A 26,461-nucleotide genomic window follows, 5' to 3' on the forward strand; every position below is an offset into this window, starting at 1 on the left:
TAATCTCCCTTCCAACTTTTCCATAACGAATTGCGAAAGTGCTTTCAGACTGTGCAGATGTGTTTATTATTCCAGCCCTCGGGAGCAGAGCGCCCCGGCAAAATGGGTTTGGGGATCTAACTATCCACGCTGCTGCAGCGTTTCCTCTCTGTGGGCTTTCCCCCTCTGATTTTTCTTCCTTCCATCCTACCAATTCCTGGATGAGCATTCTTATTACGCTTTACTAAGCACCATAAATGATCCGCTCCTGGCTCGGCGGGTGGGGGAGAATGACTTAAACAGAGATAAATTTCCAGCAATCCCGATCTTTGTTCACGCTGTTCAGTGCAAACAGAGGGATCTGTCTCCTTTCACTCAGGGAGCTGATCAGGGTTTGATTATTTAAGTGCCAAGAGCAGCAGAAACAAAGCTGCGAACCATCTCCCGGAGTGCAGGGCGCAGAGAGCAAAGGGGCTGAGAGAGGCCGAGAATTAATCACAGCGGGCCCGATCCTGCATTCCTCACGAGCAGGAGAGTCGCGCCGAAGTCACGTTGATTTATTTGGAGTTCAAAAGAGGTAGCGGAGGTAGCAAGAAAAGAGCGGCGCTTGCTATTTGCAAGTATAGCGGTGACCGGGATCGGAGGCACGAGGAATGCAGGATCGGGCCCTCGGTCTCAAGGGAGAGGGTCCGACAGTTACTGGGCCAAGAGGAGGATTCAGACAAATGTGGGACGGGGACACAGATTTCAAATTCGGAGCATCTGCGTTTGGAGACGAGCCTTCTCTGGACCATGTTGCGTCCCTGCGAGGAAATAATCTGCTGTGCATTAGGGACCACAGGGCCCCGGCGAGCAGAGAGTTATTTTCCTGGACCAATGTCACTGAGAGCGGCTGGGAATCAGAGTCGTTTCCCTTCCCTTGGAGCCCCTGGACCAGAGCCTACCGCCCCTTTTCACGCAGGGCGCTGCTTAAAACCAATGGCCTGCTCTGGCCCCACAGCGGCTGCATTCCGTTCTAGTTCTGTCCACACAGGCAGTGAGTTCCCCACGTGCTCCCCTTTGCGCGTGCGGGCAGCCGGTTTATTTCAGAGAGCGGGCACCAGTTCTGCCCTGGCAATAGGGTCAGAGCTTGGTCCAATCGCCACAAAAGGCACCGCCCTAGGACGCACCCTGAAGCCGAATTGGAGGGTGAAGGAGAGTTGCTCTCTTGGGATCCGAAGAGCGAGGTTTTCAGTCCGGCGCAGAGGAGAGAACAGCTGGCGATTCCTGAGAGGCGAAATCAGAGGCCGCCGGGCCGGTGGTCTGGTGGACGAAACTCCCTGGCCATCGCACTGACACGAAGCTTTAGGTTCACGCTCCGAGCAGCCGCTAGGAAGGGGCGCTGGAGAGCGAGAAGAGGGAAGAGGGCAGGAAACAACTGTGTAAAGGAATGCTGGATGAAACGAAGCGCCAGTACATATGATATGTATATATTATTGTGAGATCAAAAGGAGCGTGCTCTGAGGGACAGGGATTCCCTCTCCCCCCAAACGCCTTATTTAAACTTTGGCATGCTGTCATCAGAGGAGAAGGAAAGTATGGTGAGGCTCTGTTAGCTCATCGGCATCAGGGAATTAGAAGCACTTTCAAGCAGTCCCTACCCCGCTTCCTCTGTAACCTTACAAGCAATGTACAACTGTAAAAACAGACAAGGAACTAGCTATCTGTCAAGAGCCGGGTACTCCTTAGTGAAGGAACTTAACCAAGTAATAAATAGTGCCGGTGACCTCCCTGTGGCCCCAAAGCAGGACCAGAGCGTGTGTTATTAGATCCCAGAGCAGGCAGGCAATTGGGCTGCTGAGCCTTTGCAGTCTCAAGATGCAGGCCGATGACAAATGAAACGGCACCAATCACCCTTCCCGCCGCGTTCAAGGGGCCATGCCGGTGCGCTGCGCTGCACTCCTCTGTCAGCGGTGCGCGCCTAGGGGATCCAAAGGTACAGGACTCGTCCCTCACCCATGGCGGGGGCAGAGGACGCGAAGCTACTGCCAGGTACAGCCTGGATACTTCGGAGGAGCGGGATGGAGATTTTCAGCAGCCTGCAGGGGATTTCCTCAAACCTTCTCTGCAAATTGCTTTGAAAATCCCAAACCCGCGCACTCCCCGCGCTCGGGTCCTATAACGGCGGGTGCTGGGCTTTCGAGGGTCCTTAGTGTAAAATGCGTGACTCGAGCACACAACTAACTCTTTGCTGCGGCTTGTTGGCCAAGGAAACACGCTCTGATTCACTGCGTACGTGGAGCAGCAGGGAACCACTTTGCGCACGGAGGTTGCAGGACCTGCGGCCCCTGCGCTCCGAGGTGCCCGAGAGGGTGTGCGCTCTAGATATTTGTGAACGGGAATTCCTTTCCTCGCCACAGACACGCTCTGGCTTTAAGCCTCGGCCGAAGCCCAGGGCTGCAAACTGCTACGTACCCTCCTTTGGATGGCGAAAATCAATTGGCTGTTGCATCAGCATCTCCCTCAGGTTAGGTGGCTGGATTCTTCTGCATGTGTGTTTGCGCGGCTCCGGGCTGGGTTCGCAGCTGAGAGCCGCGCGCCCTGGTAGGGCACAGCTCTGGAGTGTAGGGAAGGTGGCGTTCACCGCTATCAACAACTGACCAGTTTGCTGCAGCTCTGTTTCTTCCCTCACTGACTACAGTGTCATTGCTGGGCAGCGCTACAGTAAATATGCCTCAGCAAAGTGTTCCCATGTTCCGTGGACGCCCAAACAAGACAGATCTGGGGAGTTTACTCTATTATTTTACCGTAAATCTTTGAAACTCTGGAACTAATTATGCAGAGGATATGTCTCAATTTGTTCTGCATTAATGCCACATTGGGGCTGGAGTCAGGGCCACAGCCAGAGCAGATACTCGAGCACATGAAATTGATGAACTGAGACTTGCGGCTAGTCCCGAACACGCCATCTGGAATTCCAGTCTGAGGTTACAATTAGAACTTCTGACCCCAGATTCAACTTTGTGGAGAAGGGAAAAAAATGACTGACTCTGCACCTGTAGGAAACACAGTGTTCAAGGCTCCTGCGTTTGAAAAAAAAAGCGTTTCTCAGTGTTTGATAATACTTCATATTCATACACATACTTTCACACAGTCTGTGTTTATTTCCATGTCTTACATTCCCCCCTCCTTATTTTCTTGTTTACTGGCTTTAATTGTATCACCACTGACAGATGATTTAGCCACTAAATAGGTTCTTAAGTGTTCTTTTACTTTGAAAGTTTGGAAGAGGTAGTCCTGTTAGTCTGTAACTGAAAAAAAAAAACCTTAAAAAACAACAAATAGTGCACTGCAGGACTATTCGTTGTTTTCTAAGTTTTTTTTCTGTTTACTTTGGTGAGGCACCTGATAAAAGCTACAGTAATGACCTACCTCTGTGCTTAGATTCTTGGTAGGAAAAACAATTAGTGTCTGTGCCTTTAATAGTGTCATAAATAAGTGGGTGGCTGCCATTTCATTTTCTGTAGTAACTCTTCTCTATTATTTAGTCTCACCTTGCCTCCCTCCTGGATGGAAATGGACTAAAATGAAGTACTAGGTAGTACAGGGGTTCTGTTAAAATTTATTAGCAGTCTGCTAAGACAAAACTGCATGTAAATCATGGAGCTGTATAAGGTCATAAAATATCCTTGTGCAGCAAGCCTTAGCCAAGATTCTGGTGAATAAAAGTTCATATAGAGCTAGGTATCAGTAACATCTTTCAGATATGGAATATATGACATTTTAAAAGTCTCAAATGTACAGGGAAATATACTTAGAACAGCTAAAACAATTACACTGAAATTGTATTGGTATTTGACATTTTAGTACATGTTTATTTTCTTTTCCTTCAGGTAACATGTTACATTTGAGTCTTACTGATATTTGAAATTAGTAAATAATCTATTACATAGAGAAAGGATCATCTTAAAGTCACTGAATGAATCAGAAATGACTACTCTTAAATATACTAATTGGGAGCCAAGGAATTAATCTGATCTATAGTTTGATATAAAACAGCTTTAAACAGATCCACTTTTAAATATAATAATGGAGATGAAAAAGTAGCAAGTTGCCCCTGTCCCCCCATAAAATTTATGAGAACTCTGAGCCATCTGGCATTTTGTCTGTGAATCCAGATACACATCTGGAATGCAATGGAAGGATTTACACATTCAAAAGAGGTGGGAAAGGTCCAGCTAAAATAAGCACATTATGCCAAGTCACTAAAACAGAGCTCAGAATACTTATGAAAACTTTGATGAGTAAGTGAAGCCTGTTTGTGACTGGCACTGACACAGAAGATAACCCAATGTCTCACTAAGCTTAGTAAAATAAGGAGACAGTGTTGCCTTAGGGGTGAATTTTTCTATACGCATTTCTCCAATGGATTAAGTGCAAGCATGTTTTCCTATTACATATGACTTCTTGTTTATTTCTGAGAATTTATTTTAACAATGTCCTAATTTCTAGTTTAGTCTTGAGCACTCCTTTGTACTATAATTTAGTGCAAAGATACATGACAGGCCAGATTCTCAACTGGTGTGAACCGGTGCAACTCCATTGGAGTTCTGTCAATTTATTCCATCAGAGAATCTGGTCTGCTGCTCTGAAATCTACTTCTAAACCATGGGTACAGAGAAAGTGATGTCAAGTGAGTGGCTGCATCCTTTGGCCTCAGCAATGCACTTAAGCAACTACCTAACTTTAAGCACTAATAGTCCCATTAAAGTCACATGCTTAATACCTTGTTTAACTGGGATCTTGGTTCCATTTGTTGGGGGAGGAGGGGGAGAATCAGTCTATTTGTCCCACTACAAAACATTGACACCAGAACCAGAGAATATGAAAGCTGCATCAGTGGGTTCAATAGTTAAAAGAGGGACCATGAATAGAACAAAGAGTTTTAGTTCTAGTGCCTCTATTTACTCATATACCCAATGGAACTAGTGATAGTTACCTGTTTCACAAGGGTGTTGGGAAAAAAAGTGCTATATGCATGCATACTGTTGTATTTTTGTAGGGGATCAAAACTCTTTACTATGGCATTTCTTATCTGATATGTCTGTGTCTGACAAGCAGCACTATGAACATTTTTTGGAATAGGTAATATATACAAACATTAAGGATTGCACTGTTCCATCATTCTGTTTAAAAATGAGGGATAGAAGTATCTTGTCCTATCTCAAAGGGTATGTCCACACTAGCCCCCTAGTTCGAACTAGGGAGGCTAATGTAGGCATTCTAAGTTGCAAATGAAGCCCGGGATTTAAATATCCCGGGCTTCATTTGCATCTTCTCGGGCACTGCCATTTTTAAATCCTCCTTAGTCCGAACTCCGTGCCCGCGGCTACACACGGCATGGAGTAGGTAGTTCGAATTAGGATCTCTAATTCAACAACCGGTACACTTCATTCCACAAGGAGTAACGGTAGTTCGAATTAGAGATCCTAATTCTAACTACCTACTCCGTGCCGCGTGTAGCCGCGGGCACGGAGTTCGGACTAAGGGGGATTTAAAAATGGCAGCGCCCGGGAAGGTGCAAATGAAGCCCAGGATATTTAAATCCCGGGCTTCATTTGCAACTTCGAATGCCTACATTAGCCTCCCTCGTTCGAACTAGGGGGTAGTGTAGACATACCCAAATATACAGTAATTAAACTTGGTGGGGACAGCAGTGGTTAGTGGCATGGTTTGATATTCTTGCTGATGCAAAAGATCCACAACAAAAATCATGGCCCAGTGCTATGGCCTAAATAAAGGCTGTGGGAGACTTAAAATGTGGAAGAATCACTAGAATCCCACTGCAGGGTGGGAGCTCATGCTGCTAACGCATGCAAGATGTCAAAGCTGTATGTGATTTGTTTGGTCCCTAGTGGATTTGCATCTAGTGGCCAACACATGCATTCTGACAAGGCAAGAGTGTAGAAAGTGCCAGGGCATACTACATGACCAGCCAGAAACAGTCTTCACTGCTTCTTTACAGCCTGGGTAAAGGACTCCATGCCTTCAGGCCCCAGGGACACAATCATTTTATGACAGAAGTCAAGGGAATATATCCTTTTATTCAATCAAGGCTGATCATGTTTAGAATTCAAATGCTCTGTCTGCTGCTTAGACTACTTCATGCAATGTTTCTATGCAAGCAAATGCATATAAATCTTCCCTACACACACAAACACACACACACTCTGCTCTGTATAAACAGAGTAAGTGTTCTTGGTGGATCAAGTATGTGGAAATGAAGCACATGTAGTGAGGGCCAATACCATAATCATTTATGTCTGGTTCTTGAAAAATAAATCGCTGGCAGAAATTAGTAATAAAAAGAGACATGTCCCAGCCCTTTATTCTGTGTCATTCCCCATTCCAAAAAATCCCACCTAAAATTTGCTTCCTTCCTTATCCTCCTCCATTTAATCCAACTCTTCCTTCAAGAGTGCACTGTTGTATATACCATTCAATTAATTTGCTGAGAAGGTGGACAGCTCATTGTAATTCCCCGTAACTCCAGCTCCTCACTCCCACCTGTTCACAAGTCTTTAACTGTCAGTGTTCTGAGCAGGTCTTAACGATGGGTTCTGAAATAGTGCTCCATGCAGTCTGTCCTACTACCTGTCTATTCTGGTATTTATATGGCCCCACTACAGCAGTATTGCAGCACCCATGTTTTCCTTGTTTACACTTGCAAATGAACTGGGCTCAGTAGCACCCACTTTTTTGTTGTTTAGATACACTTTGAGGCTGAGGAGAATTGAAAATGAAGTTAAGGGGGAGGAGGGAGAGTCTAAGGGCCAAATTTATCTCTAATCTGTAAGCTAGTAGAGTTCAATGACTTGCAGATCAGAAGTAAGACTACCTTGGTGATGCCTTAACTAATCTCTCTTCAAAATATTAAACACTGGTGGAAAAGAAACAGAAAAAGCAAGGGACAAAGAGACCCTGTCAGTTTGTAATTTATGCTTTCTAGAGAAACAATGAAAGGAACAACCAAATAAGTGCAACTCCTTTCTTTAGATTACAACACAATTGATTAATAGTTCTATGAATAGATTTGCAAGTAGCACTATCATGCTAATCAAGATATAAAAAAGTTTATGAGCAATTGCATAGAAAAAACAAGATAAAGCCAATGGAAATCTGATACTGGTCAATAGTGCATTTATTCAAAATGTATTACTGACTTCCAAGACTCCATAAATTCTTTGTAAAAGAAACTTCCATTGTGATCACTGTTCCAGATCTAAGTGATTTATTTTTTCCCCTTTAGTAGAAATTAGATATATCTCAGAAAGTCCAAGTTGTATGTCTATAGATATAGATTTAATCATGCCCTCATGAGATAATAGATATTAAATTCAAATATGAAGATAATGCAAGAAAAGTATCTTTAAGAAATTGATATTTTGATTTATTAATGGATTAACTCACATTTTTAGTAACTTGTTTCCACATTCAGAGGATCCACATTTCCATACTGTTTGCTCTTGGGAACAGAGCAGATGTTGGATTCTGTACAGTTTCAAAAAGATTTCTTAGTAGTTATTTATCTCATTGCCTCACTCTAAGCAGCATAATTCTTTGCCTTCTTTATGCGCAATTATGGGCCATTAATTCTATTTGTTTTGATTATCTGCTGCATATTATTTGTTGTATGTGCTTGCATTACAAACAAGCAGCATATTTTATATAAAAAGTATACTCAGAAAAGATATATTGAAATACCTGGCTGTCAGACCATTTTCTATCTCCAGGAATTTTTCCCCCTAGACCAAACATAGTAATTTGTAAAGACATCCTCTTTTTGACCTTTATACAGTTATTGCCTTCAGTGATTCATAATGCCTACAAACACTTCTTCAGTATTCTTGACACTTACTGCAACATTCTCTATGAGCAATTTCCATACAAATCTGGTAAAGATTAGGGTCCAAAGTTTCAAAGCTGCACGTACAAAAATGCAAGTGAAATTGTGCACCTAATTTGCACATTCAAATAAGCATGCAAATAAAATAATTATACATACATGTACAATTGAGTCTAGCTTGCCAGATGCACATGAAACATCCTGATTTATATGCCTGGTCTGATCCCGAGTCCATTAAAGTCAATGACAGAGCTCCCATTGATTTCAGTAACACAGGAACACGCTCTTGTAATCTGCACATGCACATTTGAAAATGTAAGCCTAGAAGAGCAAGCTTGTATCTGTCAGCAGCAACACAATATTAACGGAGAAGTATCGTCCATTCAGAATATCATCCATTCTAAAAGAGTAATTAATTACATTTCCCAAATCACAGGGCTTCTCTTGGAAGACTGTTTCATAATCTTAACAGATCTCATTGTCTGGAAGCTTTTCCTCATTCTTTTTCTTTGCTGGTCATTTAAGCTATTTTTCATCATACCCTCTTGTAAGAACTTAGATAGTTCATCTTTCATGCTTAGATGTTTCACATATTCACAGGCTGATTTGTTCCTCCACCACAACCATTCCTTTCCCAAGATATATATATTTAGTTCTTTTAATCTTTCCTAATAATAATCCCTCTCTTTCTCCTACGAACTCCATCCACCAACATTTTCTGGTGAGGAAAAGCTCAGAACCAAACTAAATATTCTGGGTATAATGACTTTTGGATATCCCGAAATGAAAGATTTTTCAGTCTGGATTTTATAATCATCTTGCTTAACTAAGCAGGAGTCTAAATGAATGCAAGATTGTTGTATCAGCATAATAAGCTTTGGGTAGGATCACTAGATACTTTTTTAGTGGATTTCTGGATAGTACTTTTGCCAAACAATGTCCTAACAATATTAGTTCCATTGTACTTGTTATAAATTAACACCACAAAATGCATATTATTTATAGTGATTGTTATGCTCAGAATACTTTACAAACATTATCTAACAGCTATAAGACATATTATTCCAATTTTGTAAATAAGGAGTCCTAGGCAAATACAAGTTATTTGCCCAAGTCCCACAAAAGGAAAAATGTTTGAGTTGGGAAGTTTGAGTTCAGGAATTTCTGTCAACCAGTCTTATGCTTAAGTGTGACATAGTGACACTTAAAATGATGATCCAAGCAAAACAGTGTCTAATGAAAATCAGTGGAAACTGCTTTTAATATAGGAATTGTGTGATGCATTTTCGTGAATGAAATAAGAGCATTCTACAAACTAGACCTTATTACACAATTAAATCTCACTTACAAAACTTACAATTTTATAAGCTCAGAAACCTACAGACTTCAAATATACATAACTTAATTAGTTAAATGGCAGATACTGAAAATATTATTTTGGTCCTTCAAGACTTGACAGAACCATGTACCTAAAGTTGAGTCCAAATCCAATTGGAAAATATGCTTGCGCAGAAAGCACACCATATATTTTAGTAAGCACAACTATTTTTCTCCAAGACATGCATCCCTCTTGTGAAATTTGACATCGCGGACAGATTCTGAAGATGATGTTTTGGAAAGAGGACAGAACTGAAACAAATCTAGGCAATCATATCTATATCATGTCACTGAGCAAGACAGGTCAGAGACTGGATCTTTCATTTGTAAGAGACAGGATAGGAAATGTCACTGGAATTCCAAAAGAACAGAACTGTTCCAGGAAAAGAAAACACAACAAATGTTCATGAAATATACTTCAATGCAAAATACAAAACGTTCAGAGGTGAGGTAGGCGCACATACACAGTAAAACAAACTAACCTCAAATACACCTCTACAATCTCTAGCGATAGGGCTGGCCCCAGCAGTTGTGCCTCATGTTGTAGGTCTGAGTCTGATAGGTACAAGAGCATAGTCTATTTGGGATTGATAAACATTCACCACCCTTTGGACATCTGATAAGATGACATGGTACCCTTGTCACTGTGTGAGCCAGAATGGACAGGTTCCCCAAATTCATCTTTCCAAATGGAATGAGAATCATAGTTGGTTTTCAGGTTGAGGAAACGGCATGCACCTCTACTTCAAACCCCCAGTTCTGGGTCTCCATACAGCAGCAGTACCACATCATCCATGTTCTGAATCAGCCCTGACTGTCCATTTAGGAATATTATGTTAAATTTGAATCTTACAGAATTGTCTTTTCTTAAAAGATACACACTCTTTTTCTGCTTTGATTTATCTACTTTTGCCCATAGTTTGCTTTCTTTATAGAAGAGAAAAACATGTTTTGTCGCTTAAAATCACAGATTCTTTTTGGCCCATCCTTCTCTTTTAGAGGAAGTACATGAGACTGCAGCATTTTGTATTTCCCTTTTAATACTCTTATTTCAAGTGGACCTAAAGAATGCAAGTGTTAGGGCCTTATGACCAGTTACAAAACTCCATGTACCATGTAAGCTACACTGGAAGTATGTTCCAAAAGACTCTGCTTGTGTTTATAAGGTCTTTTGAGGTGAGAGTTGCACAGTGGAAAAACAACAGAAATTTAACAAAAGCCACACTAAAAAATGTGGAAACAAAACAAAAAAAAGTAACTCTCCCTCAGGAACCAAAAGGCATTTCATGCATGTCCAGTGAGACATTAAAAATAATTACATGGAAAAGTAATAGCTCCCTTGGTTGTTTTAATGTATTTTTGTCTACAACCAAGAAAACTGCTGTCTTGGCTTTGCTTGAAAGGTCTCTCAAACAAAAGCCCTTCAAATGACCCTCGGATTATTAAACAGCAGTAACAATGAACATGGATCTCAGTTTAAAACATTTGTCCAACCAAAATGACTGATAGTTTGGATCTTGGAAATAGATTGCCTTCAGTAAAACTGGAAAGGTACAGGATTATTTTTCCTCAATAGGAGTCTCTTCCTTGACAACAAAAATGCATAAGAAAAATGTTGATTGTTCTCTTGTCTAAAGGGAATTTAGGTAGAGTTACATTTTTATTTCCTCTCTCACTGTATCTTTGTTTCTGGTTGTAACAGACCTGGGTCCAATTCCAAAGGTTGGATTTGGATCCTAATTTAAACTTCTCCAATATTCACATAGAGGGCAGTTCAGATCAGGAAGGTTGTTTTCAGCTTCATCTCCCATATGATTGCCTCAGAAAGTATATAAAGGTTATTAATAGTATGGAAGAGATTGGAGGTGGACTAAAAAAAGACAAATAAAACCAAAACCAACTAAACACAAAGTTTCGAAACATGAAGCCAAAACCACAAAAGGATGTCTCAAAATAGTACTTTATTTCAAAATTTGGGGCGGTGTAGCCTATTTCAAAATAAAATCGAAATAAGATACACAATTTGCATAGCACAAATTGCATATTTTAGTTCAATTTTAGAGTGCAGTCTTGACGTACCCTAGGTGTTGAGAGGTTCAGTAATATAGACTCATGTCGATGCTGTAACAGAAGATATATTCACTGTGGGAGGGGGAGGGATAGTTATGCCCAATAAAAAAAACTTTTTGTTTAAAGGACTTTATCGTTGAAATTCTCTTTATAATACTAACTACAGAAACTGATTTTAAAAACACATCGGATGTGTTTTCTTTTTATGAAATTTCACAGTCTGTACACTTCCATTGGAGGCTAGAGTGATAGGTGCTAAAAAACACAAATGTGTTCCTGAGCAGTGGACAAAATTTTTAATAGCTGCCCATGGACACATTCTCTGCTGTCAGTCAAATATGCTTCTCTGACTAGCAAAAGCCATGTGGTGCCAGCCAACGCGGCCTTGTCTATAGTAGGAATAATGGGACCACTGGTTTCACATCACTGGTAGAAATGATGGAGGCTGCAGTATAAACAGAACACAGGTGTTTTTAAATTACTCCTGAATAGGGTTAGATGATACAGTAGTAAAATTAGCTGTATGTTCTCTCTCTATGGCTGCCACCACTGATAGCCCAAGCAAAGCTGAGCCAGAGGTAAAAAATGCTTACAAGTTTTCCCAGTGTAGAGGCATTCTGTATGTGCCACAAACTCAAAGACCTATGAGATTCGTGGAAATTATTTCTCCAAGACACCTTTTCCATGGTCACTTAGCACAGTCTCTCCTTTGTAATATTTCTGAGAATAAATCTAAAATTATTTCAGATATTTGTAACAGTGAAAATAAAGTCACTACTTGTTTCTTTACTAAAGCCCCTCTGGTTTTGAACCTAAAACACCACTTTGCCACACATAAACAAAGGTGGGGTCTTTGAATGGTACTGAATTAGCATCTTTGCAGGCCAAATAATTTAATTTGTATTCAGAGCTCACTGTTGCAGTGTGGGTAGCAGCGATATAAGCTGCGTTGCCATTTTGCCCAACCTTTGACTTGGAGGCATTGGCCTTAGGGAGAAAAGTGGGTTCATTCTTTATAACATGCCAAGGCTGACCATTAGTGTTAAGTTAAAACATTTATGTGACCTTGGATTACACTACCAACTCAGAGTATGTCTAAACTACAACACTATTTTGAAATAACTAGCGCTATTCCAAAATAACTTAGTCCATACTTACATAACATGAGTTATTGAAATACTGTCAAAATATATTCAAGATGGAAGACTTCAACTCCTGTAACCCTCATTGTATAATTGTGGCGGGGTAGCCCCGCCACTCCCGGGAGCGGCCGCAGCACGGGGGCGTCCCGAGCTAGGAGGGACGCCATCAGGGCCCAGACGCCAGGGCGCCGGGGAGGACAGGCACCCGCTCGGGACCGCGCCTCGGGTGACGTCAGCGGCGCGCCTCGGGGGCGGGGCGCTAAATGATGACGGGGGGCGAGACGTCATCTTCCTGCGCCCGGCGGGAGATTTAAAGATGGACGCTGAGTCCGCAGGGGGGGGAGTCGGAGGAAGGACGGAGCAGCTCCGGAGGAGACGGAGCAGAGCGGGTACTGGCGGCCCTGGGTGCGGTTCAACCCAGGGGGCCAGGACTAGGGGGAGGACGCTGGCCGGGGGGAGAGAAGCGGCCCAGGGCGGGGCCGCAGAACCCGTGAGCAGGGGCGTTTAGGGTTCACAGACCCCCCCCCGTTGTGAGTGAGGACAAGTGTCCTGACTCTAGGGCCTTGGGTCGGGGTCCAGAGCGAGGGCGGGCCCGGACCCCCTTTCCCCCTCCTTTGTCGGCGAGATAGGCCATTGCGTGGCCGGTGCTTTGAGCAGCGGGAAGGACGAGTCACAATTGTGGTTCTATTGGGGACAAGAGGGATGCGCCGGAGGCGAGGTGGTTAGAAAGGGGGGGGCCCCCCCTTTCCGTCCACGGGGCGTCCTACACGTGGTGGAGAATGCGGGTAGAGGAGACCCCGAAATAGGGGTCTAGAGGGAAGGCAGGAATCGTTAATGCAGCCTTGGTTCACAAGGAAGATGGAACCCAATCGGATTATAGAATGGTGGACGGAGACCCAGAAGGTGCAGCAGCAGCAGCAGATGCAGGCCTTGCAGCAGCTCTTGACCCAGATCCAAAGGCGGCAAGACCAGGCGGCGAGGGAGTCACGGGGCGCACCCGCCGGGGTCGTGACCGGGACGCCGGGAACGGGCGATGAGAGTGGGGCACAGCTGCCCATACGCCTGACCAAGCTGGGACCGGACGATGACCCGGAGGCCTTTTTGGTTACCTTTGAGCGGGCGGCCACCGAAGCCAGATGACCCCAGGAACATTGGGCGACCCTCCTCGCACCATATTTGTCAGGACCCGCCCAGCTGGCCTACCGAGGGATGTCGGCACGGGACGCGTTATGTTATTATAAGGTGAAAGAGGCGGTCCTCGACCAGCTAGGGGTCACCCCAGAGACACACCGGCAGAGGTTCCGCGAAGCCCGGTACGACCCACAAGAGCGACCACGGGCCGTGGCGCAGCGGGTGAAGGAAGCAGGCATGCGGTGGCTTGAACCCGAGAACAAGACGGGGACCCTGGTAGCCGACATAGTCATTCTGGAGCAATATATTCGTATCCTCCCCACTGAAGGGCAGCTGTGGGTACGCCGTCACCTACCGGAGACCCTGGACGAGGCCGTGACCCTGATGGAGCACTTCCTAGCCGCAGAATGGGTGGAAGGAAAGCCCTCCGGCGGCCAACAGCGGGAGGCCAGAAAGAGTGAGCCGACCACACCGAAACTCGCCGTGCCCCTACGTAGTGGCGAGGGGCGGAGAGGGCTCTTAGGACCCCTCCCAGAGAGGAGGTTGGCACCCCGGTGGAGCCGGCCCCCAACCGAAGCCAGGGTGGACCGAGCAACCAATACCGGACCAGGGATCTCCCCACAGGAGGAGTCACCCAAGGTGGTTTGCTACCAATGTGGACAGGAGGGACAGTTCAAACGGGATTGCATGATGATGGATTGCACCTTCGGCCAGAGAGGAGGCGGCGGCTCCGCCAGGGGGACAGCAAACACCGCACAGGTAACAAGAAAATTATGGGTCAATGGGAACCCCGTGGAGGCTATATTAGACTCGGGGTGTGGGCAGACCATTGTCAGGAGGGACGTGATATACCCGAGGCAAGCGAAGGGCCCCACCGTAGCTCTATGGTGCGTCCATGGGGACGTCCACCACTACCCCACGACGAGGGTGCGGATCAGGGATGGAGAGCTAGAAGAGGAATGCGTATTGGCGGTGGGCCCCAAGTTGGCATACCCACTTCTGGTGGGGCGGGACTGGCCAGGGTTAAGGAGACTCTTAAGCCAGTGGGGTAAGGTAAAACCCACTGGGAGGGACAGGGATTCCGAACAGGGGACGCTGGTAGCCCAGGGGGAAGAGGAACGGGAAGAGCCGGGCCCCCCACCGAGAGCCGAAGGAACCCCGGCATTCACACGCCTAGAAGTGGAAGAGGCAGTTTTCCTTACACAGCAGCGGGAAGACCCCACCCTGCAGACCGCCTGGGCCCAGATTAGGATGACGGAGGGACCCCACAAGGAGGACCATCAAGCCACTCCGGAGGACCCCGGTTCGAGGTAAAGGGGGACCGCCTGTACCAGGTGGCCCAGGGAGACCTTCTTGGGGAGGAATGGTGGCAGCTCCTAGTCCCGCGGCCATACCGCTGGAAGGTCCTGGAACTAGCCCACGAACATCCGTGGTCTGGGCATTTAGGGACGGAAAAGACTCAGCAGAGGGTGTTACAGCGGTTTTACTGGCCAGGGGTGTACCAAGTGATTAAAAACTTCTGCACCTCTTGTCCACAGTGCCAGAAGACGTCCACCAGTCGGGCACCCCCGGCCCCGTTGGTCCCCCTTCCTGTGGTCGGGACCCCATTTGAACGGGTCGCGCTGGACCTGGTAGGGCCCCTGGATAAATCCGGGCGGGGGCATAGCTACATCCTAGTTATTGTGGACTATGCCACGCGCTGGCCCGAGGCGATCCCCTTGAAGAAAGCCACGGCTCTGATAATAGCGGAGGCACTGGTGAAACTATTCTCATGGGTCGGGTTACCCAAAGAATTATTAACAGATCAAGGGACGAACCTAACGTCTAAAGTAATGACGGATCTGTGCAAGGTGTTGCAGATCAGAAAGATTCGGACATCAGTGTACCACCCTCAGACGGACGGATTAGTGGAACGTTTTAATCGCACCCTAAAGGGGATGTTGCGGAAGTTTGCACAGGACGACCCTCGCGAGTGGGACAAGCTACTCCCAGCCTTGATGTTTGTGGTGCGGGAAGTTCCCCAGGCATCCCTAGGATACTCCCCGTTTGAGTTACTATACGGACGGCGGCCCCGAGGCATCCTAAACCTGGTACGAGAAGGGTGGGAAGACACCACCTCTACCGCTCTAGGGACTGCCCAATACGTGAGTAAGCTGAAGAAAACCCTGCACGAGTTGGCGGGGTGGGCGCAGGGGAACCTGGGAAGAGCACAGGACAGGCAGAAGGAGAGTTATGATAGGAAGGCCCAGGTGCGGGAATTCGAGCCAGGTGACCAAGTCCTCCTGTTACTGCCCAGCGGGGACTCTAAACTGCTAGCCCACTGGCAAGGCCCCTTCCGGGTATTAAGGAAGGTGGGGCCCGTAGACTACGAGGTACGGGTGAATAGGAACAGGGGGGAAACGCAAATCTATCATGTGAACCTACTAAAGAAATGGAACCCCCGGGAGGCCCTCTAAGTCGACCCCTGGCCAACAGACATCGAGTTTGGCCCATGGGGGGAGTCCGAGGTCAAGGTAGACGGGATAAAAGTCGGTGAGGAACTCTCCCGCCCACAGCAGGACCAGTTACATCGCCTGCTGGAAGGGTTTAGGGAGGTGTTGACGAGTCGACCCGGGCAGACCATCCTGGTGCAACACGAGATTGAGACGGAACCCGGCAAAGTGGTGCGGGATAACATGCGCCCGCTTCCCCGGAAGCTGTGAGGCACCGTAAAGGAGGAGCTCCAAGCTATGTTGGGGTGGGGAGTGATACAAGAGTCTCATAGTGAATGGCGGAGCCCTATTGTCCTGGTACCCAAGCCCGATGGGTCGACAAGGTTCTGCATAGACTTTAGAAAGGTGAACGCCATCTCCCGCTTCGACGCATATCCCATGCCACGAATAGACGAATTGCTGGGCCACCTCGGAAGAGCCACCTATCTGTCAACCCTCGACCTGACAAAGGGCTACTGGCAAATCCCGTTGTCAGCCGAAGCACAAGCAACGATGGCATTCGCCACTCCCTTTGGGTTGTACCAGTTTAGGAATATGCAGTTCGGACTGCACGGGGCCGCAGCTACATTTCAGAGACTCATGAACCGTATTTTGAGAGACCATCAGGACTATGCGGCCGCATACATTGACGATATCATAATATTCAGCGAATCCTGGGAAAAGCACCTAGAACATCTGACGGAGATACTGGAAGCCCTAAGACAGGCAGGCCTAACGGCCAACCCAAAAAAATGCCAATTTGGGAAAACAGAAATTTCATACTTGGGGTATACGGTGGGGAGAGGGAAACTTAGACCCATGGTAGATAAAGTACAGGCCGTCCGAGAATACCCCACCCCCACCACAAAAAGGAAGGTAAGACAATTCCTCGGCTTGGCAGGGTACTACAGGAGGTTCATAGCTAATTTTGCATCGTTAGCAGCCCCCCTCACAGACCTCACCCGGAAAGGACAACCCGAAAAGGTAAAGTGGACGCCAGCCTGTGAGGCAGCCTTCCAGGAGCTGAAAAAGCGGTTGGTATGCGAGCCGGTGCTGGCGCAGCCAGACTTTGACAAACCTTTTATCTTACAGACCGATGCGTCAGAGGCCGGACTAGGGGCCGTATTGACACAGGAGGAGGGGGGTGATGGGCACCCTGTCTTATATCTGAGCCGCAAACTTTTTCCCCGGGAGAAGGGGTACGCGACGATAGAGAAGGAGGCCCTGGCACTAAAATGGGCAATTGACTCATTACGATATTTTCTTTTAGGGGGGAAATTTACCGTGGTGACGGACCACGCTCCCCTCCAGTGGATGCAGAATATGAAAGAGACAAATCCTCGGATATTGAGATGGTATCTCAGCCTACAACCCTACCAATTTCAGGTGACACATCGGGCAGGAATCGCGAATGGGAATGCGGACTGCTTGTCCCGAATAACCAAGACGGTGAGAGAGACCCAGACTTGAGGGGGAAGGTTTGTGGCGGGGTAGCCCCGCCACTCCCGGGAGCGGCTGCAGCACGGGGGCGTCCCGAGCTAGGAGGGATGCCATCAGGGCCCGGACACCAGGGCGCCGGGGAGGACAGGCACCCACTCGGGACTGCGCCCAGGGTGACGTCAGCGGCGCGCCTCGGGGGCGGGGCGCTGAATGATGACGGGGGGCGAGACGTCATCTTCCTGCGCCCAGCGGGAGATTTAAAGATGGACACTGAGTCCGCGGGGGGGGGGGGGGGGGGGAGTCGGAGGAAGGACGGAGCAGCTCCGGAGGAGACGGAGCAGAGCGGGTACTGGCGGCCCTGGGTGCGGTTCAACCCAGGGGGCCAGGACTAGGGGGAGGACGCTGGCCGGGGGGAGAGAAGCGGCCCAGGGCGGGGCCGCAGAACCCGTGAGCAGGGGCGTTTAGGGTTCACAGACCCCCCCCGTTGTGAGTGAGGACAAGTGTCCTGACTCTAGGGCCCTGGGTCGGGGTCCAGAGCGAGGGCGGGCCCGGACCCCCTTCCCCCCCCCTTCGTCGGCGAGATAGGCCATTGCGTGGCCGGTGCTTTGAGCAGCGGGAAGGACGAGTCACAATTGTGGTTCTATTGGGGACAAGAGGGACGCGCTGGAGGCGAGGCGGTTAGAAAGGGGGGGCCCCCCCTTTCCGTCCACGGGGCGTCCTACAATAATGAATAAGGGAAGTCAGAGGAAGAGTGCTCTATTTCAAACTAAGTGCTGTGTAGACACTCCCAATTTCGAAATAAGCTATTTCGAAATAAGATATGCAATTGACGTTAAGCCCTGCAGTGTAGATACACTTTCGGTTTACAAAAACAGCATAATAGCCATCAGATGATACTACCACCTCAGTTGGATTTGAATCAGCAATACAGTAATAATGAATACTATATCCCCATCCCACCAATGTACACATTTCCTCACTCTGCCATATTTTAACACATTCATAATTCCCTTTAATGAACATGTATTTCTGTTCTTTTTAAAAATTAGAAAATACAACTGTGGGTCCTGATCTTGTAAAGCATATAGTTTACTGTATAAAATGATGTTTTCAATATGAAAGTGACATAAAAAGAAGACAATAAAATAGGTAACATTCTGGATATATTATTATTGATTATTATTCTTAGTAATGTTGCTTTGTTGTCAGTTTTTTGAAGAAAATGTGAAATTGGCTTATAAAAATCGAAGTCTTGTTGTTTTTAAAAACTTTTAAAATCTGGCACGAGAGACCATGGAACTATAGAGTTCCACACAAAACCTTTTATGAGTGTTATGGTTCAATTCATGTTAGCTGCATTGATTTTGCAATCTGCATCACTCTTCTTGTTATACACCGAAGCAAGTAAGTCTGATGTTCATCAACTGCAGAACTTAATTTTTACTCATGTGTTTTCAGTAGTAGAGTAGTAATGACCCCACTGGTCAAAAAAATACTTTACGTTGTGTCCGAAAATACCAACATCATAAAATCACCTTTAGAAGCTGGGTAGATTTCAGTGTTTTTGTTGTAATGATACAAGGGATCAGAAAAAGAAGACGTTCACTGTGAAGCAAACACTGGACATCATCAATGAAGTATCCAGATTTAAGGATCTAGCTTTCCCTTGTGTATGCAATTCCTATTAATTTCAAAGGTTATATGTATGCACACAAAGAGGGCAGAGTTTCATTATTAAATATGTGTATTGCAAAATCTCCCAAGTAAGGATCAGAATTTCATTGTATCAGGCACACTACAAATTCATTGACCAAATGGGAACAATACCTTTTATATATTAAATGCTGTCCTTAGGCTTAGTGGTTTCAGTGGTTCTATTTTTGACATTCCTATATACTACTGTAAGAAAGAAGAGATTCAGGCATTTTGGAGATATTATTACCCATAAAACACCCCCAACACACACACACACAGGCTCATTGAAATGTCTTAATATCCACAACATAAGGGCATATTTTGGTAATTTCTGTATAAGTTTTGATTTTGTAATTATTTAAAGTGGCTTAAAATTTGAATACTGAGCACTAGGTGAAGGTAAGCTATATCTTGACTAATTTCAAGACCTTCTAAAAATACTTTTATCAATGCAACAAGAGGCTGGATTGAATTTGCCTATGGCAACTGTAATGAAATGACAAATTTCGTCACTACCTACCTTGGAAAGATGTAAAATATTTCCATGGGAAGCTGTCCTTAACATGGTTGGTTGACCAATTAAACTATGTTTATTTATGAAAAGTCATACGGCTTCTTCTAAGCAAGCAATAGTAAATGTCTATACATCAGAAGTATGAAGACTGGAGTCTTCCTGACATTTGATATGAAATAGCTAGAGACTTTCCTATGAAAAAAAGACACAAATCAGGAAGATCTGGTTCTACTACTTTCCTTGAAAAACACACTTCTTTTGAAATTGCCTTAGTAGGAAAGCATCCTCAAAGAGAGGAGTACACAGTATTAACATAATAGAATCCCACATAACTGTGATATTTTGATCTTTGTCTGGCTACTTTGTCTCCACCTCCATGAGTCTGCCTACCAGACCTGTGCAGAGCTCTTGCAGAAAAAGTAAATATGGGATGTCTGGAATATGCATGGCATGGCATCAAACTCAGTTCAAGGGGGAAGAAACCCCATAGGACTAGCACAAAAGAAGATTAGTGGGATTGGCTACAATATGCTTTGCTTGTTAAATCTGCATGGAAATAAAAACCATTAGTTTAAAAAAAAAAAAAGATATACAGGCAGTCCCTGGGTTACGTACAAGATAGGGACTGTAGGTTTGTTCTTAAGTTGAATTTGTATGTAAGTCGGAACTGGTACATATTGTAGGGGAAACTCTAGCCAAACATTTCTCCAGAGCTCAGTTTTATTCTCCCACACCTCACTTCCCTCAGTCCTTTATTCTCAAGCTGAGGTATCTGCTGAGAAAATCCGCTCCGAGTCTCCCTGGTCTGCTGGGAGGGGCGCTAGCTTCGTGTCTCCCTGGTCTGCTGGGGGGAAGCAGCTAGTGTGGGGTTGCCTCACCCCGTTTGTAAGTAGGGATCCGATGTAAGTCGGATCTGTGTAACCTGGGGACTGCCTGTATAGGTGCTTCAAACTGTCACAAAAGCACTAAGAGCTTTGGGTGTTGTGGCAGACCAAAGGCAGCAGGCTGCAGTAGTTTGATGGAGGGCAGGTATAGGGGCAGCTAGGTGAGCAGGTTCTTGTTCCCTGAATAGGCTGCCAGAGACTGCTGCCCACCAATTAAGACAGGCGGGCACTTAGGACTCATCAAGAGCCAGCCTGCAGCAGCAGGTTAATGGGTCACCTGCAGCCAGGTAGGGCCTGCTGATCCATTATAAAAGGTTTCCCTTCAGAAAGGAGGAGGGAGGAGGAGGTGGCGGTGGCAAGGTCAAGGGCAAGGGCAAGCAGGAAAGGTTTTCTTGCCCTTGGATGCCAGAAAGAAGGTACTGTGGGAGTGGTTGGAGAGGTGACCCAGAGAGAGGCTGCTATTCCATGGGAATGAGGGCAAGAGCCCCACTAGTGGCTGCTACCTAGGGCCCTGGGCTAGAACCCAGGTGAGACTGGGGTCCCCCAACCCTCCCCACATTTGGTGGGCTGCTACCAGGGAAAAGGGGATTTTTTGGACCTTGGAAGGGTTTTCCCTTCCAACCTAGTGACTGGTCTATGATGAAAATGGCTCATTAAACAGGGAACCCTCATCTCCAAGAGAAACAAAAGGCTGTGGGAGGGTCACCATGAGCCTCTGAGATGTCTTAAAAATCTGCTAGGAAGTATAGGACCCAAGGGGCACCACCAGAGACCTGCCACTGTATATAAGCAAGGGACTGGTGCATAGACATAGGGAGGTGACATTATTTTTTTATACTGAGTTAATTAGAGCATCACTGGAATTCTGAGCCCACTTCTGGACTCCACATTTCAGGAATAATGGATGATTCAAGTCCTGGAAAGTCTGCATTACAACAAGAGATTAAGGAAACTTTAGTTCATCCAAAAAGAAAGGTTGAGGTGACTCAACTATAATATATATGTAAAGATTTCTGATTGTACAGCGGGGTGAGCAATAATTTTTGCAGCGGTGCCACTTCATGAATGTTAATAGTGGTCATGGGCTACATAAAGCCCTTTCCCCGCAAAGGGTAAGGCCTCATGCGGAAGAGGTGGGGCCTCGGGCAGAAGGGCGGTTCCCTTTAGGTGCTGCATGTCCCTGGTAGGGGGAGGAGACTTCACATGCTTCCCTGCCCTAAGGCCAATCGGGACTTAGTAGCGGAGGTGGGCATGAAGTCATTTGCTGTTCAAAACAGCTGGCAGCTTCCTCTAGGCCAGGGGGTCCCAACCTGGGGTATGCGTACCCCCAGGGGGTACGAGAAGCTTGTCAAGGGGGTACGTGGGGGTACATGGGGAATATTTGGTAAATAATTAGATTATCCTAATTGAAATATTCCAAAAGTAGTAGTGTTAGTGAAAAAAGTTGTGGATTCTAGAGTCTAGAATTTATTTCCTTTCATGTTGAATAGGGGGTACGGGAAAGTTTACTAAAAGCCAAGGGGATATGGGGACCGAAAAAGGTTGGGAACCCCTGCTCTAGGCGCTGTGCACCCCCTAGTGGGAGTAGGGAGCTGTCAGCCGCCAGCTGCTCTGAATATTGAATGACTTTTTGCTCACTGCCCCACCCCCAGGTCTCGATTTGCCTGGGGGAGGGGGTGCAGCAGGGCCATTGCAGGATGGATCAAATGGCTTGGTAGGCTGAATCTAGTGTGTGGACCATATCTTGCCCACCCTTATTGTAAAGGGGTTTTACATTTATTAAATAAAGGTATTACAAGATATAATGACTAGAAGCTGAAGGCGGACACATTCAGACCAAATACATTTTTAACAGTGAGGGTAGTTAGCCATTACATTGATTTATTTAGAGGTGTGATGAAGTCTCTATCAATTGCAGCCTTCAACATCAAGATTTGATGTCTTCCTAATGTAAGCAGGGTCTGAACGAGCTCTCCCCCTCCCCACCTAGCTGTCAGAGAGTTCATTTAGATCCTTCTTACATCCTCTCCCCTCCCTCAGCTGAGACGGTCATCCTGGCAAATAACACTTCTATGTTATACCAACTGCATGCATTGTCCTCAAAAGGACTGAGGAAAACCACTCTATGAGTAACGCTAAAATAACAGAAATTATAGGATTAATGCAGGAGTAACTTTTGGTGAAAACAGTTGCTGTGTGACATAGGAGGGCACATTACCTTCTGGCTTTAAAATTTACCTGTCAAGTACAAATTTCCCATATTAGCATGAGTTTCCCCCATTTTGACCTAGTATACTGTGTATCAATTCTTAAGTAAGGTGGTGGAATGGGGAGGCACATGGAAGGTCAGGTTACCATCAGCATGTGTGTCTAAGAAAAGTGGGCAGAGTTATCAGGGATGCTCAGTTTGGATAAACTTCAACTTTTCAGTCCTTAGTGGAGAAGAAGTCTGGATTTAGAGGGGGTGGTCACCACCTTGTTTGTTGATGTCTCAGGTCTGGTTTCCAGCCTCATGAAGTGTGTACAAGGAAGTGGTTTGGATAAAATTTCAGCTTTGACCCATCCTCAAACTCTGAATTGAAGGAGAAAAGTATGTGTGCTCTCCACACTCAGCTAAGAAGAAAGTTCAATAAATATTACTCTCCAGTAAATTTTTACATCTTCAGAGCTACATTTGCATCCTTCCAAAGGGTTTTATTTTCTGTTTCTTTTCATCTGCACCATTGTCTCCTATAAACCAATTCTTTACTCTCCCTGGGAATAGTAGAATGTGTGACTAGGACAGAGTTTACTAAATGCTGAATTAGCGGGGATTGATTTAACTGTGTAGGCATTTACTTGTTCTTAGAAAATCTTGTGTGTGAACTTTGAAGTAGTTGTTTGATGCCATTTTTTTTCAGAGCAGGATGTAAAATGATTCTCTCTAATTTCCTACAAAGAGCCCCAATAAAAAGCTGTCCTGTGACACACACATGAAAAGGGTAGAATAAAGGCCCAGTTGACAGAAACCACTCCAGACTGACATATTTGTGAGCTACGTATCATTTCCCTGACCAGCCTAAAATTAGATCATAAAAGTTAATTTTTTTGGTTTTTGTACACAGATTACCAATGGCCTGTCATACTTCATAGTACTAAGATATTAAAAATTCAGTACCATCACACTCATGGAATTCTTTCCATGTAGTAATATTTGTGAAATTCACTCAATTTCATTGCGGCTGTGTATGTACAAGCTTCATTCCTGAGAGCTGTACATGTTGACTCTCAATAAAAAGAAATTCATATAATTAAACAACTTCAGTTATGTTCCCAGAAAAGTGGAGAGCCAATAGCCACAAAACTTTCCACGGAGGACAAAAGCAGTAGATAAGGACATTATTTGATTTCAGTGTTTAAAAGGTCAATGTTTGCTGTTTTACTTAGAATTGTTAGTTCCTAACCCTAATAATGCCTTTAGGAAATGGTAAAAACCCTTCTAAGTCCTATTGTGTTCTATCTATTTTTGTTTAAATGAAGCAGTTCAGCTCCTCCAAACAATATCCTTTACTTCCTAGATTGGGAGAGGTTGAGATTACTGAGCAGACAACAAGTTTATCACCTGCGGGAAGAAGCATTTACAACTGCACTTCAGAGACCGGCCTGCTAACAGAATCGAACTGATGGATTCTGGGTCCAGTCTTCCTTGACTGGAAGAACTTGAAATCATTATGGTGCTTTTGTGAGAGAAGAGAATGGGCAGGGTTTGAGTATGCAGCTATATTATCTGAAAGCCAGATTAAGTGCAGGGTGAAGTGACACTGGTTGCAGTATTTGGGAAAGGCAGCAAAGTGAAAGGGTCGGAGAGCAGCAGCTAAGAGGAGGTGGGAGAGCAGCTGTGAAGAGCAGCCAGCTCACCGATATGCAGAGACATCTACATGTGGTGGCCTTGGGGAGAAGCTGCAGCTGTGCTCCAGCTGTGTACAGCAGAGGAGTGATACAAATAGCTAGCAATAACAGTGACAAGTGAAGATACAGGCTTTAGGGGGAGGAAAGGGACAGGAGGTGGGGACCTAAAGAGAACTGGCTCTGTGACAAGAATGGGCTGCAGAACCTTTTATTTCTGAGCTACTCCCATTAGTGTTGCAATAAACAAGAAGGGTTAAAAATTCAGGATCGGAGTGTGTAGAAATAAAGGAAAACTGAGGATCTGTAGGTGCTTGCTGGGTTGAGGCTCCCTGAATGAGAGTTTTGCTCTTCCTCAGCATGTTGGTTCTTCTGACTAGAATAGCCCTTCAGAACTAGCACCAATATTCTTCTAGGGTTTGCACAGGTGAGAGGGCCACCACTATTTTCTTCTGTCTCAGGCCAATATAGCATCCTTTTCCTTCCTTTGATTTTCTCCTCTATAGTCAAGGGCTCTAAAAGGATTAGTCAAATTCTACAGACAATGAACAATTAGTGTTCATATCATGGTCTTAGAAAAAATGTCTTAACTTCCCATACTTTCCAAACAGAAACAGATCCAACAAAGTCACAGAATTCAAGTATATCTATATAAATCAAATAATCTCCTGTCTTGGCAGGAAAGGTACAGATGCCCACCTCACTAACAATTATTTTCTAATTCATCAGGCTTTAGTATTGCATCCAATTAAAAAGAAAGGGAAGGCATGCAGTTAGATAGTCCATGAATTTGGAAGCTTTCCCTATTAGCTACCACAAGGTTTTAAAATTAAAAAGGCCTGTGTTTTCTTTAACTGTGAGATCATTTAGGACATGCAGAATTTTTGCTAAGTTTTAATTCTGAAGATTCTACAATAATAAAGTTTCCTTCCTTCCCTAGGGAGGTGTAATCTAGAACAACATTTGGAGCCAGAAACTTCCAATCTTTAATTGTAGCCCTTACATAAGGGGCCCAGATCCTCAGAGGTATTTAAGTGCCTAAATATCCTTGATATAAGTTTAAGGCTCTGGCCTTAAGTCCCTGTGCAGTCTCAGACAAGTCGCTTATGTTCTCTGCCTCAGTTTCCCCATCTGTACAATCATGAATTGTGAGACTTAAGTGCTTTCAAAATGACAATTGCTGTACAAGCACTCAGCGTTATGAAGACCTATTGTAGTCTGCCGCAAGTTGGATCTAATTTCCAAATTTGGGCTCACTTGAAATTCTGTGAAAAATGTTAGGCTTTTTTTTTTTTAAAAGGTTTATGCTTTTTATTTAATTTGAAAATGAAGAGAAACTGTCGTGGTTTTTCTAGTATTAAAAACAATTTTATTTTGCCCCGCAATTTTCATTGTGGTACAGAATGCACTGAACACATAGGTCCACTGAAGAAGATGCCGGTGGAGGGAGGCCTGGAGTTTCCTCAGTTGGACACAGGACAGTTGAGGCTTTTGACTCTGAGCAGGCATAGGAGACAAATGGGGTTTGGAGCACTCATGGGTGAGTTGAAACTTCTGGCAATAAAACAGTGATACACTTAATCTCTCAGACCTCTTTCCAGACAGGGCTGAAGTGAATGCATGGGGTTCAGGGAAATTGGGTTCCAATTCCAGCTATACCACTGATTAGTTGTGTGACTGTGGGGAAGTCACTTCTCTAGGCCTCAATCCCTCTCCTGCTTAAGGTGATCTGATTTTAAGTCAAAGTCTGGGACAATGAAACATTTGTATAGCTGTGAAACAGACTAAAGGAAAACATGCTGCCACCAACTTCTCACTCCACAGTCACAAATGCATGTTTCTCAGAATGGGTGTATTTTCCCCCTCTCCCCCAGTAATTTTGTGTCTAAAGGTATTTATCACAAAACATTGAACAAGTGTCTAACCCTAACTTTCACTTTGGGCAAAAGAACAGCTTTTATGTACCAGATTTTTTTTTCTCAGCTTCA

The 26,461-nt window shown here is 45.2% G+C and overlaps 1 protein-coding gene across 8 annotated transcripts in view; it reads left to right on the top strand.

Moving 5' to 3' along the window:
* Positions 1–26,461, top strand: part of LOC112546777 (uncharacterized) — a 55,710-nt gene that overhangs the window by 4,296 nt on the left and 24,953 nt on the right. For 2 of the 8 annotated variants that reach the window (XR_012903586.1, XR_012903585.1), the window contains one exon: positions 17,326–26,013. Coding sequence is in view for 2 of the 8 variants with exons in the window: in XM_075927806.1 (XP_075783921.1) it covers positions 17,326–17,441; positions 25,876–26,013 (254 nt within the window). In the remaining 6 variants the exon portion in view is untranslated. Of the gene's footprint in view, positions 1–5,437; positions 26,014–26,461 lie in introns of those variants that run through there. The other 6 variants (XR_012903587.1, XM_075927806.1, XR_012903583.1 and 3 more) reach the window with 6 other exon arrangements.

The sequence above is a fragment of the Pelodiscus sinensis genome, chromosome 4 (assembly GCF_049634645.1).
Source record: "Pelodiscus sinensis isolate JC-2024 chromosome 4, ASM4963464v1, whole genome shotgun sequence".
NCBI lineage: Eukaryota > Metazoa > Chordata > Testudines > Trionychidae > Pelodiscus > Pelodiscus sinensis.